Genomic DNA, 19,344 nt, shown 5'->3' with positions numbered 1-19,344 from the left:
TACAGAGAAGATGGAAGTTGCCATACAAACTGAAAAAAACAGGAGCGGTGTGAGGTCAGAGGTAAAGAATCAGGGGTCAAAAGGTGGACAACAAGCAGAGAACCCTGGAAAGTGCCCATTGCTCCTCAAAGGCATCCAAGAATCCAGTGGACACCGCTCAGAGAAACTCTGCCCAAAGACTGGAGCAGACAAAGCACCACAAATAGACCCATGGGTGCAGAGCACACCTCCCACCCTGTAGTGGGGTGGCTGCTCCACTCCAGCAGAACAGGGGTTAAAAGCAGCCTGGGAGAGGGCTGCGGCTGGGATAAGCGGTGAGAGCAGCGGAGGGAGTAGCTGGCCACAAGTGTGGCCAGCTCAATCAGGGCCCAGCTGGCCCTGATAAGAGGGCTGGGGGGCCAGGAGCTGAAAGAGTCTCACTCCAGCCTTGGAGTGGGAAGGACCTAGCTCCCTGGGAGCGCAGGGTACCTAAAGCAGAGCAGTGCTGGGGAAGGGTAAGAGGAGCTGGGGAGCTCCAGCCTGGCAACTCCCCAGGCTGAGGCCTTGTTAAAGGCCTAATGAGGTACTGGGGCTGCAGAGGTGCAGCCTGGGGATAGGCAGAGGCAGCTGGTCCAATCCCCTTGCCAGTGATGAGTGGCCATTACAGATGGCAGTCTGCCCCTTGAGAAAGGGGCTAGGTGATGACTGGCAGTAGCTACTGAGGCAAGGTGGGGATAGCGGATTGGGGGTCCCCTGGGGAGGGGAGACCTAGAGTGTGGGGGAACTGCTGGAGGCAGAATCATGAGGTAAGGGGCACCAAGGTCTGGGAGGGACATGGGGGCCTGAGGCAGGTGAGACACTGGCCAGCAGGGGGCGCTCCAAGGCTGGAAAAAGCTAATTCGCAGATGACCTACAGGAGGCGCCACGCTGGTGAGTCTTCTCGTTGTTACACTCCCCCATTCAGCTTCCTCTTCTTGGTATGATGAATGGCTTTCTTGGCCAGTGCCAGGAGGACGTTGATGAGGAGGTCCTGCGACTTCGTGGGTCCGTGGTTGGGGTGTGCAGCTATCAGGAGACGCAGGGAAAACTGCAGCCAGAACCACAGTAAGAGATTCTGGAGGAGTCAGAAGAGGGGCTGCAACCTGACACTCTATGTAGATGTGTGCCTCTCCCAATTGTCGCAGCAGGTGTTGAGGGAGTTCATGAACTTTGCCAAGTACACACCTGGGCTTATGGCTCCATGAAGGTGCCGGCAACTAATATCCCTAGTGGGTTGTGAGATCATAGTGGAGTACAGGCTGGCCCCACCAGGGTTCCTCGCCCTACTTAGGTGGCAGCAGGTCCTGGCGCTTGGTGTCAGGGTGGGATGCAAGGAAGTGGGTGGTGTGAAGCACGAGTGTGTGTAGATCTTTCCTGGGCACAGTTCGGAGGCAGACCAGCTGGATGGTGTTCAACAGACTTACGTTACATGTCATGGGCGCCTGGGAAGTCTTACAGGGCAGGAGTCTGATGACAAGTTCTGGAGGGCCAGGGGTGAATGGTGGGCGGGGAGCATGCTCCCTCAGGATCCGCTCAGGGAACGTGAGAGAAGCAGGAGGCTAGGCTGCCGTCACATCCTGGAGCACACAACAGAGGTAGGAAGGTGTATCGTGAATGAGAAAGGGAATTGCAGGAAGACAATGTTTGGTCTAGTGGTTTAGGCAGTTGAAATCCACTGCGGGGAGCTGAATTTTATCCCTGCCTCTGCTGCAGAATTCTATGTGGTGCTGGGCAAATCACTTAAACCAAACTTAACAGGTGGTCACTAAGTTGTGTTTTCCTATTTTGCTAGGTATCCAACCTGGGACCCTGGCACCTGATTTGCAGAAGTGAGAGCACTCACAACTGCAACTAAAGTCAATAGGAGCTGTGTTTTGAACATATAAAAAGCTATAAAACACGAAGTGCTCTGAAAAATCAGGCCATACGCATCTAGATTGGACACCCAAAATTAGTGTACCCCTTTGATTTTAATGTCTCTGTGCCTCTGTTCCCCAACTATACGTTGAACTAGTAACGTACCCTCATCTCACAGGGGGTTGTAAAAACAAGTTAATGTTTGTGAAGCACTCAGGCATTTTAATGGTGACCACCATAGAAAAAGGCCATGAGGAACCTAACAATTCTGTCTTCAGAGGAGGGTTTGAATTGTGTGCAGTAAATGAGGCCTGAGTAAGGAGGAAAAAACAAAATATAGAATGGCTGCTCCTTCATTGAACACTATCCATCGTGCTCACTGAAGAGGCAGGAATCCCAGTATGTGATCACATACTTAATGACTGTCATAATGCGTGTGCCTAAGGGGCCAAATGAAGGTTGCACTGGCAAAATTAATTCATACACTTCCTAACTTTTGTGTGTTTGACTTCGCAACCGTTACATTCTTTTAATGTTGTTTTTTGTGTGTAATATTGTATATGATTTCCAAACATACTAATTGTGAATGGATATTTTGCTCAAGAGAATGATTGATGGATTGCTGTGAGGGATGAGAAAGGAATAACGCAAAGAGCAGCAGGCTAGTTTGGGGATGCAATGGGGCTTGATGTTTCATGTCTGAGCCCCCAGTTCAGCAAAACACATAAGCATGTGCTTAACTTAAGTCCCATTAACTTCAGTGGAACTTGAGCATGGGCTTAAAGTTAAACACTTGCTGAAGGTCTTTGCCGAAATTGGAGCCTGAATCCAGGCCAGGATAGTAAGCAACCAAAAGGGGTAATTACCTGACGATTGGTATGCTGTGTGAAAACAGTTGATGCTTTCAGTGCAGTAACTAGTGGCACTTTTATTGGCAGTATCAGTACTGAGTCTTGAATAGGCCAAGGCAACTCGAGCTCATACATGTACAAATGGTCTCTCCAGGTCAGGGGTGAGGAAACTTACCCAGGTAATGTGGGGAAGCTTGACTTGCTGATTCCTGTGCTGCAGTTGTTCCGAGGACCTCAATTTTCAGGGTTGGCAACATGACCTCATCAGAGGCACAAAAGTCACCCCCCCCCTCTTTTTTTTAAAGGAGATCAGTATAATAAATTCATTAGTGCCTCATGAGGGTCACTCATATTGGAATTAGACGGTGCTGTGTTTACACTTCAGACTTCTGCAGTAAATTGCTCTGCTTCACTTAGCAGTTCTATAGGCAACTACCAAAACAGCTCATCGGGCACTGTTGTCTAATTCCAATTGATATCATCTGTGAGCGACTTGCAAACTGTGCCCTAGACATAGGGGAGAAAAAATTCTCAGTGAGAGTGGGAACAAGAAACTTAGTATCCCCTAGGATCCTTGTGTGGAGATATAGACATTAAAACACCAAACTATTAACAAACCTGACTTCAAGCTTGTGGTCCTTGTAACCAACATCTGCCATGACTTAACGGAGAACAGAAGTCCAGGAGCTGCTGAGGTAATAGGTGATTAAAGTTGAATCAGTGTTCCAAAACAAAAGAAACCATCTACCCACCTACAAAAAGCATTTGTTAGCATTCCCCTGTCTCCTCTCTTCTTGTTTCTCTTGCTATCTAGAGTTCTTGTAATTCTGTGCAAGGCTCCCTGTGGGAATAAATTGCTACGCAATGGGCTTTGAGTGAACTTGCTCATGGGAGATCCAGAGGCAAACTGGTGAAGGTGGCCAACTGTGACCCCCATTTCTATCTGCAGAATGTCAGCTTTTGTTTTTAAAATATTAAGTTTATTGTCCTTAAAGATGCAAAGAAAAACCATTAAAATGTGAACAGAATGTAACTAAAGGAGCGTTGTTTTATTGGGTCTGCAATCAGACTGACTGAAAGGTTATCTGTGAGAAGTGTTAATTGTAACATTCATCTTATCTAGGAGTGAGCCTAGAATTGACCATGGCCAGCTAATATGTATTTAAAGGTGTTAGACTCTGTCTACACTAGTATTTAAAAACATGTTAACTAATGCATTTTTAAACACAACCTATTTTCCTAATCTAGACATTTAACTCAGTTAAATGAGATATGGTAGGCAGTGCCTTTATGTCAAGAATTTTTCACTCCTGATCATTTTAGCGGAAACATCTAGACAATGTACTTACCTAGTGGCATCCACATGGTATTAGGAGCCAAGAATTCAAGGGTTCTATTCCTGACCCTACCACTGACTCAGTTTGTGACCTTGGGCAAATTACACACTTGGGCTGTGAATGGATGATCTTGTGAGCTAAGGAGGGTCATTTTGAGAATGTGGTTGGGTAGGGGAGCCTGCAAGGAAAAACACCTTGTGCTCCAGGAAATGGTATAAGTGCCCAGTAGGTGGCACTCTTCTCTCTTTATGGAGGGTAGGTCGTATTAGCCGAGATTGTCAGGGATGCAACTCCATGCTCTGGTGTCCCATAGCCTCTGATTGCCAAATATTGGGACTGGACGACAGGGGATGGATCACTTGATAATTGCCATGTTCTGTTCATACCCTCTGAAGCATCTGGCACTGGCCACTGTCAGAAGACAGGATATTGGGCTAGATGGACCATTGGTCTGACCCAGTATGGCCATTCTTATGTTCTTAACCTCTTTCATCTTCAATTTCCCCAGGATAATACTGTAGAATTAATTTTTTTATTGTTAATATATTTTTATGGATTCATTAAGGGTTAAGATATGGGAAGCAGTTTTCGATTTAGCATTCCTACTTTGATGATAAACCACCGCCTTTTGGCTACCATGCCATAATTACTCCAGTTTCAGTATTTAATATGTGGTCTATAGCAGTGAAATTTAGCAAGTCATTTTTTATTTCTTTGGTAAAATTTTATTAACACAGAAGGATTGGGGTAAAAGGCTTGACAACCGTACAAAAATAAAATAGGTATGAGCCTGCCTAGGACCAAACATGGATCAGCAACTCCAAGTGAAGAACAAAAATTAATAGCTTTATTCATATTTGTTACAGCATTCAAAAGCTTTCTAGTTGCCTCACAGCACACTGTCTGGTTCCTTGTATTCTTACCTGGGCAAGCTCTCAGACAAAACTCTCTCAGTCCGTATTATGAATGGTTTTATTTTATTTTGATTTAGATTAAATAAAAAATGCCCATATATCACCGTAGAGCACCCTGCCAACTATTTAAAGTATAAAACTAAAGTGCAGTACAACCAACTCAACCCTTCTATCTAGCAGCATACTCAATCAGTCAAATACTAGTGCTTCTTTATATCAGCCCGTACCTCAGTCCACCTACCTCTCTTTAAAGGCCAGGTGAAACAAATATACATAACGTTCTTAAAACTGATCATGGGCTAAGTCAAGTGGGCATGGAGATTAGGCCTGGGTATCAAACTACTCTGCAACATTAAGAAACTCCTCAGATAGGTTCATCAGTGAACTGAAGCCAATGTCTCTGCAAATCTCTCTCAGACAAGAATATTTAACCCACACAATACCGGTACTGCCAACCCTAAGCTTTCAGAAATCATGAGCCATGTGCCCAAAATCATGAATTTGGCTTAATAATCATGTTGTGGTTTTTTGTTTTGTTTTTAGTTTTTAAGTTTTGGATTCTTTTTCTTTGCATTCTGGTTTGAGCCTTTCGGTAAAACCAGTTCATATTTTCAGACTTTTCTCTGTACCCATGAGTAGAGCCCTGTGTGTGGATACAAATTTATATCCGCGTATACAGATATCCGCAGATATAAATAGATATCCGCAGGGGTCTCCTAAGAACTGCAACGGCGAAAGGAGCAGAACATGGGGCTGCCACTCCCAGGAGCCAGGGCCCTGTGTCCACAGTTCCTCCAGCGCTGCTGTACTGGCTCCAGCCCTGTCCTCCTGCGCAGTTGTACCGCCCCCAGCCCGGCCCCCAGCCCTGTCCTTTGGTGCAGCTGTACAGACCCCAGACAGGAGATGCAGTCACGCAGACAGCTGCGTGGAAGGGACAGGGGTGGGGTGGGGCTGAGGGTGGTACAGCCACACAGGAGGAGCTGCTGGCTCGGGGCACTGGCTCCTGGGAGTGGTGGCCCCATGTTCTACTCCTTTCGCTGCTGCGGTTCCTGCGAGAGCCCTGCGGTTCCACGGATACCGATTTTATGTCTGCGGATATAAATTTATATCCGCGCAGGGCTCTTCTACCCATGAGGGCTAGAAACTTCCTTGTCTTTTAAATGAAAGCTGAGATTTTCAGTCACTTGCCTCCAGCTGTTGGGGTTTTAAGAAGAACACCTGCTATTGCAAGACTAGTGAGAAAATCACGAGTTGGTAAGAAAGCAATGCTGTGCAGAGGGAGTTGTTGCAGTAGCCCTTATGAGATTCTTTGGAGGAAAAAAGAAACCTCTTCGTATTTAACACTTTCTATGTAGAACTTCATATCAAATAGCTAGGCTTGGCAGGATTCAGTTTAAATCAGTAGATTTCAGTAAACGTCAATTTCAGCTGACACACTGAAATCAATGAAACAAAGATTGATTGGTAACAGTGGACTGGAGTGCAACTTCCTCCCATTGAGGCTACAGGGATTGGGTGTCATCAGCCCTGCAGCAGAATTTTTACCAAAAAAAAGTTTAAAGGGCATAAAAAAATTGTCATCAATAACTATAGAATTGGTTGCATTTAAAAAAAAATTTTTTTTGAAATGATGAGGAAAACATTATTGCTAATTTTTTAACATGTTTTGGCCAGCTCTAAACAATAGGTAGTTTTGCTAATGTTAGATTTTTGTGTTGACTATTCCCGAATGAGGTGGGATCCAGTGGAAAGAAAAGGATGTGATCTGTAAAAATTGTGTCATAATGCGTATTCATAAGGGGGCAGGTTAAGGATAATCAGGCAACTCTGAATCTGGTATTTCCTAACTGTTGTGTGCTTGGCTTTGCAACCTTAAGAAAACGTTGTGTTTTGTTTATGTTAAAAAAAAATAAGTATTTGGGTTTTTTTTAACAAGTTACAAATATCAACAAACAAGCATCAGAATTCTATCTTTACACATATTTACAAACTCAGACATACCTATCATACATATTCATATTTTTACAAAATTAAACGGGGGGGGGAACTAATATATAGTTCATACATATTTGTGTGTGTGTGTATCTGATGTGTAACAGTGGAGGCTTGAAAACTGGTTCTCATTTCTATAACAGTTTTTCATAACCTCAGTTTGAGGAGTTTAGCATTGATCAAGTAAGAAAAACAGTAGAGCGAAGCAGGAGATGAAGAGGGTCTTTGCAGCAGGGAGATAAATTTAAGAACGAGGTGATGTTCTGGTAATAACGATAGTTCAGCAATAACTATATGATTTTGTGTTTTCTAAGCCACTCACAAATTGATGATAAAGCCAGTGTGATTGTGTACAGTGAGGGGGATTGTGAAACAGTACAGCCTTTTTAAATGCATGTGGGCAGAAAGTTTATTTTTGAGAAGTACTCTGTACAAGACATTCACCCATCATCCTCATTGCAGTGACGTGTTGCAGTGTACTTAGCCCTTGTTAACTACAGACTGTCCCGCAACTCTGTGGACACCTGTAACCATTCATTTTTATTGGTCTCATTTAATTTTAACTGAAAATTATTTAACACTAGATTTGGTTTTTTTAATCACCTCTCAAACATTTGCCATGAATATATTGCTCTGTTAAAACCAATTTGGAAGAATGTCTCTGTCACTAAAAGATTGGCTGCCTCTCTCCATTTCCTCTCTCTAAACCCCTGTGGCAATAACACACCTGGAACAGACAGTGGAATGATCCTCTCTTGGGTACTTTATATGTAATTATGTTTTCCTTCTCCTGTATCTTGGGTCTCTCCTGAGTGATGTAAATCACCCCCTCACACATGAAATCATGCAGGGTCAATTCTTGGCAAGATGTGACATCTGAAATGCTGCAATTTTTTGGGTGGGAGAATAGAAAAAATACTCTCATACATTTTTTTTTTTAAAACATTTTCTTCCCTCACTGTATGTTAATTGTCACTTCCTCTAACAATATATTAATTGTCATTATATTAAATCCTCCTTTTCCTCATTGTCTTCCAGTTTAGGCCCTGATTCTGGCAAACACCCCTGTCCAAGACAAACATGCTCATCTTTATGTATGTACTTAAGTTCCCTTGAAGTTAATGGGACTTGAAGTCAGTAGGCCTGAAGCAACTGCCTAAAGTTAACCATGTGCTTAAGTGTTTTCTTGAATTGGGACCTTACTCTATATAAGAGGTGGATTTATTTGAAATAAATGTCTGTGTTTTTGCTATGTAAAGCACACACAAAATGTTAACCCTGCTCTCATCCAGATATTATTTTCCATCCCTTAGATGGGAAGGCGGTGTCGCTATCGCCAATCGAATCTCAGCCCCATAGCCCTCATTACACAGCCTCGAACCAGCGGGAGCGGGAGAGCCTGGAAATACGCATGCGGGAGGTGGAGGAGGAGAACCGGGCACTCCGCAAGCAGCTCAGCCTGGCGCAGAGCCGGAGCCCAACGCACCGTCGTGGCAATCACTCAAAAACCTACTCCATGGAGGAAGGGACTGGGGACAGTGAGAGTCTGCGCGCTGGCATCGTGGCAGGGAACAGCTCAGAGTGTGGGCAGCAGCCAGCAGTGGAGAAGTGTGAGGTAAAACAAAATGCATTACCAGAAACAATGAATGCTGGGAGGGGTGGGAGATTTATTCACCCAAGGACTGTGCTTCTGAAAATGCTGCAATTCCCTTCAAGGGATGTTGTGCAGTAAATTCTAATAGATTTACATTGTACTTTGTTTTTGTCCTCTTTTGATGCTCTTGAAAATATTAATTTTTCTTCCTGATGTTGGTCTCTGTTGTTATTTGGCTGATGTCTTGTTTTTGATTCTCGTGGTCCAGATTCAAGTGTAAACTGGCCTCTGTTGACTGCACTAAAGCAATGCTGATATACGTCAGCTGTGAATCTGGCCCCAGATGTTTCCAAATGAGCTGATAAAGACATAGTGCTTTTTAAAATCTTACTTCCTTGTTTGTGCACCAGCCGTCCTGTCAGCACAACTCTTGAGTTTCTGTTCCTTAGATTGCTGCTGTCTAATCTGTTTGCTCTTCTGAATTGCCTATCAATGGAGTATCTAGTAGCAGCTGATGCAAAGCCACATGTTCTGTACAATTAGCTACTGCAGACTCTTGTAGGAGAGGTGTGGTCAACTCCATGGGCTTGGGTGGGGGTGTCTGTTTTTGAGTAGTAGTTCATTTTATGCCTGCATGTTTGCAGTGGATGTCATTTAGACTTTCAACTGTTTGATTGTATCTGCAAATCAGGTAGTTGGACATCTAAGGTATATCAACATGTACCCACAAATGTTCAGGTGTAAAACTGGAAGCCAGGGTGAGGCCTATTTCAAAATGAACCCAAACTGGAAGGGGCAGGAGGGTCAAAAATAGATTACCTACCCCCATTAAAAAATTAACACGTTTAATCTGATACCTGTCACCCTTTTTAGCTTGGTTTTTTTTTCCCTGAAAAAATAGAAGGTGAAAAATAATACAATTGAGGGTCAAAAATTAGTCCTAATTATCTCTTCATATAAAATTAGGCCTGCTGCCTATTCAGCTGACAAATTTGATATATCTATTAAAACTAAAACACAGGTTACCAGTGCTGGGCTTTTTTTCTGACAATCAAAAAATGTAATACTGGGGCTAAAGATGGGGTGTCAGATTTTTTTCCTCCGAACAATGAGGGTCTGATCTTTCTCTCTGTGTAATACAGGAGAGATGTGTCATAGAATTCAGTGGCAGGAGGATAAGGCCCTAAGTAAATAAATTTGACCTTCCTTCTTATTCTTAGTCAAGCACTGCTTAGCTCATTCCTAGCCTCAATACCCTCAACCAATTTAAGGCAAGTGAATAGCTGTTAAAAAAGAAAATGTTTTAAGTGGCCTTCCAGAAATACATGTGCTTCCTCTGTAGGGTTTAGCTGGAGGCAATGGTTATATAAAACATGAAACCTCACTGCGCATTCCGTGCCCCTATCTAACCACATGCAATATTGATAACGAAATAGCTTTTCCTTCTTCTTAAGGAATTCACATTATAATTCACTCACACTCACACAGAGTTTTTCAAAATTTGAAAACTGGTATTAACTGAATCTTTCTACATTCCTGACCTAAGAGCGCCGGTAGCAAGGCTTGGGGTGTGAAGCAGAGAAGGGGAAGGGCCTGGGAAGCAGTACAAAAGAAGGGGCAAGGCTAGAGCTCTGTGGGAGAATAAAAGTGATGGTACTAGACTGTTGATCACCGTCAAGGAGCTCTTTAAATCTTGAAACATTTAATAACTTTCCATTTGGGGTAGTTTTAATAAAATATTTGAAAATGTGATTAAATGTGATTAAAATTTATTATCTGATAACATATTATTTATGTGATAATATTTATGATGTAGCTGATGATCTTTAACATTTTATAGCATGTGCAACATATTCCAGCCCAGCCACCACTTCCTATTGTGTCCTGTGGACTGGGATAGCTGTTCAGATGGGGTAATGTAGCACGAGGGACAGAGAAGTCTGATCAGGTCTGTGGTCCTTCTAATCTCCTGCTTGCATTAGCTAGATCCAAGTCTTGTGAAAGTTCTATGTCTTGCACTCATAGATCTCCCACTACTAGTGGACAGACTTATTGTTGTGGTGGAATGTGGCTGTTGTGGGAGATTAGGATTGCAGAGGGAGAGGCGCTGTTAGATTGCTCTGGGCAATACAATGGAACATAAGAATGTAAGAACGGCCATACTGGGTCAGACCAAAGGTCCATCAAGCCCAGTATCCTGTCCTCTCACAGTGGCCAATGGCAGGTGCCCCAAAGAGAATGAACAGACAGGTTATCATCAAGTGGGCTTGAATATCCAGACAATGGTTTAGAACTGGACTTAGCATTAAACATGCGCAGAGCAGAGCACTGGGAAGGTGTCTTCATGGTGATGATCTGCTACATTTTGTGACAGCTGGAGCTTTCTCAGGGTATGGTGGCTTCATACTTAGATATGAGTTGCAGAATTGAGCGTGGAAGTTATTGTCATATGCACCACAAGTCAATATCTAAATTATTCAGCCATCTGGCTTCATCGTCAAAGGTAGCAAGGTGTTGCACTTCATCCTCCAGTCTTCTGTTTGTGCACTCCTCCACCATATGTTTGACCATCCACATGGCTGCCCTGCGGTCACACTGAAAGATTGGGCTAAGCCAAATTTTGGCATTATGGCAGCCACTACGGCTGTTCCAGTCAGCAGCTTGTTAAACCAAGTCCAGGAGCTGTGTCCCAAACTGCAAACAAGTGGACATGGGTTAGGTCTTCTAAAGTTTGTCAGCATGCCTGCCTCTCTGTACCAGAGTGGCTTTCACTTTGCGAGGACATAGCTGTTGACCTCAATATGCCCTGGTTCATCTGAGATTGGTGTTGGACTGGCAACAATGGACATCGGTGCATGAGTGGCTACTGCTAAAGGATGTCACAAAGTCAGTCATAGTAAGTCAGCAGAAATTGCAGGTTGTGTAAGTGTTTTCTTTCAGAGGCATGCAGATCTTCTGTGCATCGCTTACTTGCATATTTTGTCAGCCTTGGATGCAGCAGGTTGTTTTCATCCATCATAGCTCTTCAGGCAGTTTTCAGGATGATGGCATCTCCTTGAAGTTTGGGGGAGCCATATAGGCCAATACATATAAATTAGATGTTAATGTGTGGCGAAAAGAACCACTAATAGTACGGGTGGCTGTGTTCAATGCTGAGTCAATGTGATGCATGTACTGACTTCTGCCCAATATTCCACTGGAGCAAATACCAGGGCTAGGACTGAAGTTCATAGAACATTTGCCTATGCTCCCCAGGAGGTTCCTGCTTCTGGAACAAGGCAGTGCAGGAGGTGATCTTTTTCTTCAAATGTTCTAGATGGGACCGATATGTTAAATTATGGTTTAGTTTGACTCCTAAATAAGTGACAACTGACTGGAAAGGAAGTGGATGATCCTCAACACAGACTGTAAGGGGTTGATTGGCTAAGCCATTTTTCAGATAGAATTGTGGCCACTGTCTTAGACTCAGTTAATATCAGTGTCCACTGAAGAAGGTAAGTGGCTGGAGCATTCATGTCCTTGCTGAGTGACCCTTCAATATCATATAGAATGTTACCCATGTCAGCCAGACAGGTATCATCCCCATGTATGTTCTTATTAGCCTAGTTGTTGGTAGATCATAGGTAAGTAGGTTAAAAAGAAGAGGAGCTAGAATGGATCCTTGCAGGAGTCCATTACAGAGATACCTAAGTTCACTAACTTTGTCTCCAGATTGCAAGATCAAGGTCCAATTCCTTATTTCCATGAAGAACTGCACCAGCTTGGCTGTCAGTCTGTCATAAATACAAAGGGAAGGGGTTAAGAAGCTCTGATACAGTACTATAAAATCCTCTTACCTGTAAGAGGTTAAGAAACTCCAGTAACCTGGATGGCACCTGACCAAAAGAACCAATAAGGGGACAAGATACTTTCAAATCTGAGGGGGGGGAAAGGCTTTGGTCTGTCTGTGTGATGCCTCTGCCGGAGACAGATCAAGAAAGCCAGCAATCCAACTCCTATAGAGTTAGTAAGTAATTTAGCTAGAAAATGCGTTGGATTTTCTTTTGTTTTGGCATGTGAAATTCGCTGTGCTGGAGGGAATGTGTATTCCTGGGTTTTTTGCTTCTTTTTGTAACTTAAGGTCTTGCCTAGAGGAATTCTCTATGTTTTGAATCTGATTGCCTGTGAGATTATGTTCCATTCTAATCTTACAGAGTTGTTCTTTTATCTTTGTTGTTCTTCTAATAAAGTTCTGTTTTTTAAGAATCTGATTGGGTTTTTAGGGTCCTAAAAATCCAAGGCTTGTCTGTGCTCATCTTGTTTATTCTCAAGCCTCCCCAGGAAAGGGGGTGTAAGGCTTGGGGGGATATTTTGGGGGAAGAAGTCTCCAAGTGGTCTCTTCCCTGATTCTTTTTAAAAATCGCTTGGTGGTGGCAGCATACCGGACCCAAGACACAAGAAAAAAATTTGTGCTTTGGGAAGTTTTAACCTAAGCTGGTAGAAATAAGCTTAGGAGGTCTTTTCATGTGGGTCCCCACATCTGTACCCCAGAGTTCAGAGTGGGGAAGGAACCCTGCCACAGCCCCACATGCCATACGGTGTCATATGCAGCTGACAAGTCCCATCAGGACAGCACCAACTATTTTGTCCTTCTTGAAGTCATCTTCAGTGTCTTGTGTTAGACAAGTGACTTGGTCTTGAGTACACAGTCTTGAAGACCATTGTCCTGGAGGTCACAATGTGTGAGTCAGTGTGGCCAGGTCTGGGTCTGATAGGATGGATAGAATCTTCTAGCCAGTTGCAGATGGAAGTGGGTATCCAGGAACATCGAGGAATTTCAAAAGAATCTATGACTGCTGACCAATTTAGTAGTCGGAGGGAGATGTCCTTGATAGTGAGGAATTACAGAGGAGGCAAGTTCTCTGAAGTGCTTACCTCTTCCTTCCAGCATCGCTCAGTCGTGCCTGGATTTAAACTGCTCCTCATCCAGGTTCTGAATTTGGGTAGCATAAAGAAAGCTGGGAGATGGCACTCTTTGCCTTTGAGCGAAAGGAGATATAGAAGGGGTTGGTGCCTGTGTATTGCTGATGCTGCAGACCATCTTGTCTCACCAGCTTTCCCAGTGGCTTTGTACAAATGTTGAATAATATGGGGGATTGGACTAAGCCTTGCAGCACACTGCAGATGAAGGCTTTGGAAGATGGGGAACCAGCTATCCATAATAACCCTCTGAAATATTCCAGGGCATTTTTGGTATTCCCACAGCATCTTGGAGGCAGGAAAGGAGCATCTGGTGATCAGTAATATCAAGTGCTGCAAAGAGGTCCAGCAGGAGTCATATGGATATGTTTCCCTTGCCTCTGGGCCGGGGGAAGTAATTCAACAGAGCAACAAGTACCGTCTCTCTATTGTGCTCTGGCCTGAAGCCTGACTGAGAGGGATCTAGGACATTGGCAGCTGACAGATGGCACGAGAGAGAAATTTTTGGTAACTTCTCAACCAACTTGCTTAGAAAAGGGAGGTCAGAGACAGGACAGGCTCATGCTAACATAGTTTAGAATCTGATTTTTCTGGTCAGGACAGACCAGGCAAAACTCTGCTTGTAAGCAATATTGTGTCTAAGCCCAGTCTATAACATGGCTTCGGAATGATTGTACCTAGTCTACAATTACCCGAAGAAAGTAGAATTTAAGCTGTGTATAAAACCAGTCTGCTAACATGACTTTAATTGACAGTAAGGGCTTAGATCTCCATGAAGCCATAGATAAATTGGGAGACACCCAGATGGGAGATTAACCAAGCATATTGCAATTAGGAATATACCGGAATCCAAGTCTATGGATGCAGCAGTTTTAGGTTAAACTGCTCTTACTCTAGCAACCTTTCTTGTTTTGTTATATCAGACGCGGGGTCTGATCTTGCTAAGTGCTGAATGGCCTCAACTCCACTGACTTCAGTGTGAGTTTATAGCATTGAATACCTCACATTGTTGCTCCCAAAGTTTCTTGCAATACATCTAATGTGACTGATAGCTAAAGCTACAATTTTTGTCAAGAAATTTTTTTTAGTAAATTTCCCAGGGAAAAATAAGTCACAGAAAGGTCACGGGTAGTTTTTGCTACATCAACATACACAATAATATAGTGGGGTACAGTGGCTGAAAGGTGAGAGAGGAGAGCAAGCCCACCCTGCACTCACCCTAGAGCAGTGGCTCCTGTCCCCTGGAGTTGGGCCCCGCTCCCTCATGTGAGCGTTGCAACCTGGTGCATGGGGACACAGCACCAATCAGGTTTGCCCATCTATCCCATGTAGATGGAGACAGAGGGGCAGATGGGTCAAACCTGAGGGATGCTAACCAAATATGTTTTTACCACAATTTCTAAGATTTCACAAACTCTACTCAATCATTTATGTGACCTTGTGACAAAATCATAGCCCTACTGATACCTAACACATGGTGCAGCTCTTCTTCCTGCCACCCACCACTCCAGATTCTGGTTGTATGGATAATACATGTCTCTCAAAACCTACAGATTTTTCCAGCCTGTGTTGTAGTCCACTTTTGGGGACTGCTGACTAGGTGAGGAGTGAGAATTCCTATTTGTTCTCTGCATAGTGGACTCCCTCCAGAAAGTGAGAGCTGTCTGAGTGAGAAACTAGCTAGCCAAGCTTCAAATGGAAACCAGCTAGGCATCCCTACACCTTTACAGCTATGTCCAGTTTCAGAGCTTTGTTCTGTCAGCGTGGTGAGCCCTCTTTGTTCATTTAAAAGAAAAAAAGGAAGAGTGGGGATGTTCAAATCAAAATCTGTAAAGGTTAATTTTCTGTTTCCCAAAGCAATGGCAATTATTTACTGTGAACCATTCAGAGCAGGGTAAATATCAAGTTAGTTAATAATTATTGCTGGGGACCAGTAGCACCTTTTCACCTTTCCCTACCCCTCCTTGAGCCTATAAGAAGAACTTGCCAAATCTCTGCCTCAGATTCAAAGGAGCATGGGGGAGAAGTGGTAAAACTATTTTTGTGTCTTCCTCCATCCTTGCTCTCCCTCAGATTAAAAGCTAAATAACCATATTTAGCTTTTAGATGATGTAAAATTCCTGAACTTATCTGCTTATAACAAACATACATACATTTGTAAATCTCAGTACAGTAGATAAAATAGTGTTTAAAATGTGTCTGCATATTTGCATACTTTGAATAGTATACACAGAAATTACAGATCTATATGGAATACATATACACACAAATATAAAATACTCACACAGTTGATAAATACAATGTCTTTCCTACATCAGATGTAATTTAGCAACAGTAATGACTTTGGAATGATGATGGTGTTATAACTCAATTAAAATGTTTTTAACAAAACTGCCTCAAGTGGGCTGCAAACAGCTGCAGACCACCCACTCCAATCTCCAACAATTGCCGCAATAAATATAGCACTGTCATGTATGTTTTTTCTTTCATGAATGATAAAACACAAAAAAGGCTTTATTTTTGTTCCTTTTGTTTCCTTTTCTCCCTCAGACGATCCACGTCGCCATTGTTTGTGCTGGGTACAACGCCAGTCGGGATGTTGTCACGCTTGTCAAATCAGTCTTATTTCACAGGTAAAAGTGGCTTTCTCTTCTTGTATGTTGTGTGTCTGAGTCCAACAAAATAAGCACTTGCTCTTTCTAAACTCTCCCTTCGGGGGAGATCAGCTCTCCTTGCCAGGCTACAGCAAGTAATCCTGTTTGTTTGGAAGCAAGAGAGGTTGGGATTTACATCTAACCCCCACTGTTCCAGGAGTAGTTTACAACTCCTCCTTCATGCAGACTTCTGTAGTGGGCTCATGGATCAGTGGTCCAGTCAGTTACACCCAATACATTATGGGAGCATAGGGACTTTGTCTGTCTATCTGTACTATAAAATGCCTAGCACACTTGAGTGATGTAAAATAACAATATAATACTCATTAGGCCTAGGTCTAATAGTTTATGGCACAGGTGTAAATTTATATACAAACATGGTGATTATGTTGCCCCAGCCTATAGTTTACACCATATTTTTACAAAGTAGACCTGTTACCGTACACAATATACTCACCAAGGTCTAGATTGTGCACTCCTATGTCTTCAGTGAGCACATGGTATTCACAATCTGGCCTTAGCACATCAAGTGCAGTTAGAGCTAGTAGAGGGTGACCGTGTTTGAGACTGAAGAAGAAATGTCCAGTCGCCAAAAGAAATGGCACTCCTAGAATATTGGCATTGTGTGTAATGGTGTGTACTCATCTTATGTTCATTGGTCATCTTGGTGAGGGACAACAAAAAGGTGTGTCTACGCTCTGAATGGTGTGTAGAGTACAGATGCTGCATGCCTCAGCTAGCCAGGGTATAAATAGCAATGTAGATGGGGAGGCATAGCTTAGACGAGTAGAGTGCCCTACAAGCCTGAACCTCCCCAGGGTCTATACCCTGCGTGACTCTCCACATGCCCAAGCTGTGCCTCCCACGTCTACACTGCTATTTTTAGCAGTGTAGTGTCCTGCTTCCTCCTCACCATGATGAAAGTCTTTCCCCACTGGCTCTCCACTGCCAGAGCCTTTCACTGTGGCATATTGCTACACATCGCAGTATCAAGTGTGAATGCAGCTTGCCGTTCGCTGTGGAGTATAGCTAAGCCTGTAATGTCTGTACTCCACAAACCGCTGTAAGTGTACATGTAGTGAAATGTTTTCCTGGGGGTGGGGAGGGGAAAGGGTGGAGAGAGATGATCAACCTAAATCAGACTAAGTAGGTTATCAAAATGTGCTAAGAATGAATACTTTGCCCTTACTCATGGTCAATGTTACACCTGGCACCAGGAGTGGTCCCATTGAAGCCAGTAGGCATGATTCTTCACTGCCTTGCAGCTTGTGTAGTCACTTATTACCAGTGTAAAGTGAATGTAAAATACTCCTAAATCAGAAGGGTGGTGTGAGCCCTACTTAGTACAGCTGTAAATGACTGCACAAAGTGCAAGGCAATAGAGAATCATGTCCAGTGAGACCATTTGTGGAATACTCAATATGAACAAGGGTATCAAAATGTGACCCTAAGGGTATGTCTACACTGCAATTGGGGGTTTGATTGCAGCACATGTAGAAATACTAGAGTCAGCTTTGGTCTAAGATAGATTAAATGTTAGATCATGGACACCAGCTGCTCTAGTATGTACCGAGGGTCCCAGGTGGGGAGAGCTAGCCGCTGTAGCTCTCTGAGCTTCTTAGACTTCACTGTCTTTATTGCCTGAGCTAGATTTGAGTTAGCTAGATCACAGCTAGCTCGGGTATGTCTATGTGTGCTGCAGTGACACCTCCCAATTACAGTGTAAACATTCGCTTACAGTGACAGTAGTAGAAGAATCCCGGGCTTATCTATACACATAGTTGAACTGGTTTAACTTAGGGTGTGACCTTAAATTTAAACTGGTGAAAAATGCTGTATTGACACTATTTCACTTTAAGTCAGGCTTATTTCAGTTTAACTTAAGTTGATTAGGAACAGGTTCAAGCTAAACTATTAAACTGAAATGTGTGTGTCTACACAGGGGTTTTCAACAGCTTGACTATTGTCTATTATTGATTTTAAGGAGTACTGTGGAAAGGGATCTGGGGGTCATAGTGGACCAGAAGCTAAAGATGAGTCAACAGTGTAACGCTGTTGCAAAAAAAGCAAACATCATTCTGGGGTGTATTAGCAGGAGTGTTGTAAGCAAGACATGAGAAGTAATTCTTCCACTCTGCTCCGTGCTGATTAGGCCTCAACTGGAATATTGTGTCCATTTCTGGGTGCCACATTTGAGGAAGGATGTGGACACATTGGAGAGAGTCCAGAGAAGAGCAACAAATTATTAAAGATCTAGAAACCATGACCTATGGGGGAAGATAGAAAAAATTGGGTTTGTTTAGTCTGGAAAAGAGATTGGTGGGGGGACAGGGGACGGAGAGGGGAATGATAAGTTATCAAGTACATAAAAGGTTGTTACAAGGAGGAAGGAGAAAAATTGTTCTTCTTAACCTCTGAGGATAGGACAAGAAACAATGGGTTTAAACTGCAGCAAGGGAGGTTTAGGTTGGACATTAGGAAAAGCTTCCTAACTGTCAGGGTGGTTAAGCAAGGGAATAAATTGCCTAGGGAAATTGTGGAATCTCCATCATTAGAGATTTTTAAAAGCAGGTTAGATAAACACCTGTCAGGAATGGTCTAGATAATACTGCCATGAGTGCAAGGGACTGGACTAGATGACCCCTTGAGGTCCCTTCCAGTCCTATGATTCTAAGATTAAAAACTGCCTGTTCCCTAAGCTTTTGGAGAGAACATAAAGAGGAAAGAATGGCCCCATTCTCCTATTATTTGTTTGTTTTTTGCACTGACATATAGGGAACTTTAGAAATAATTTTGTTGTTGTTGTTTTTACAGACAATGAGGGGCAAGGGATTTACTGTTTCCTCCCTTAGTTCTCTATTTCTAGGATCACTGGAAAGTAAAAGCAAGTTAGCAATTATAGATACATTTTCCTGCTGCTATAAATGAAATTAAACATTGAAATTGTTGCAGAAAGGAATGCCAGTAAAAACAGCTTGACAAGTTTAAGAAGATGTTTGAGATGCAAAGAATGACAGAGATCTTGAACTCTCAAATTAACTCCTTTACAGCTAAGTGTTCTCCATGGGATATAGTTATTACTGTACATAAGTTTTAATTACCATCCAGTATTGACTTGTAACTCCTACTTAGAAATTAGATGTCACTCATATTATTTAATCTAGAAAT

General features: G+C 43.0%; 1 protein-coding gene across 3 annotated transcripts in view; it reads left to right on the top strand.

Annotated features, from left to right (window-relative positions):
• The window catches only part of LARGE1 (LARGE xylosyl- and glucuronyltransferase 1), a 363,903-nt gene that overhangs the window by 158,204 nt on the left and 186,355 nt on the right, over nucleotides 1-19,344 (top strand). For all 3 annotated transcript variants that reach the window (XM_077829159.1, XM_077829168.1, XM_077829178.1), the window contains 2 exons: nucleotides 8,283-8,584; nucleotides 16,073-16,155. In XM_077829159.1, coding sequence (XP_077685285.1) covers nucleotides 8,283-8,584; nucleotides 16,073-16,155 — 385 coding nt within the window. The remainder of the gene's footprint in view (nucleotides 1-8,282; nucleotides 8,585-16,072; nucleotides 16,156-19,344) is intronic.

The sequence above is a fragment of the Eretmochelys imbricata genome, chromosome 1, assembly GCF_965152235.1.
Source record: "Eretmochelys imbricata isolate rEreImb1 chromosome 1, rEreImb1.hap1, whole genome shotgun sequence".
Taxonomy (NCBI): Eukaryota; Metazoa; Chordata; order Testudines; family Cheloniidae; genus Eretmochelys; species Eretmochelys imbricata.
The sequence above is the reverse complement of the archived record's forward strand: the minus strand, read 5'-3'. Positions and strand labels throughout refer to the sequence as shown.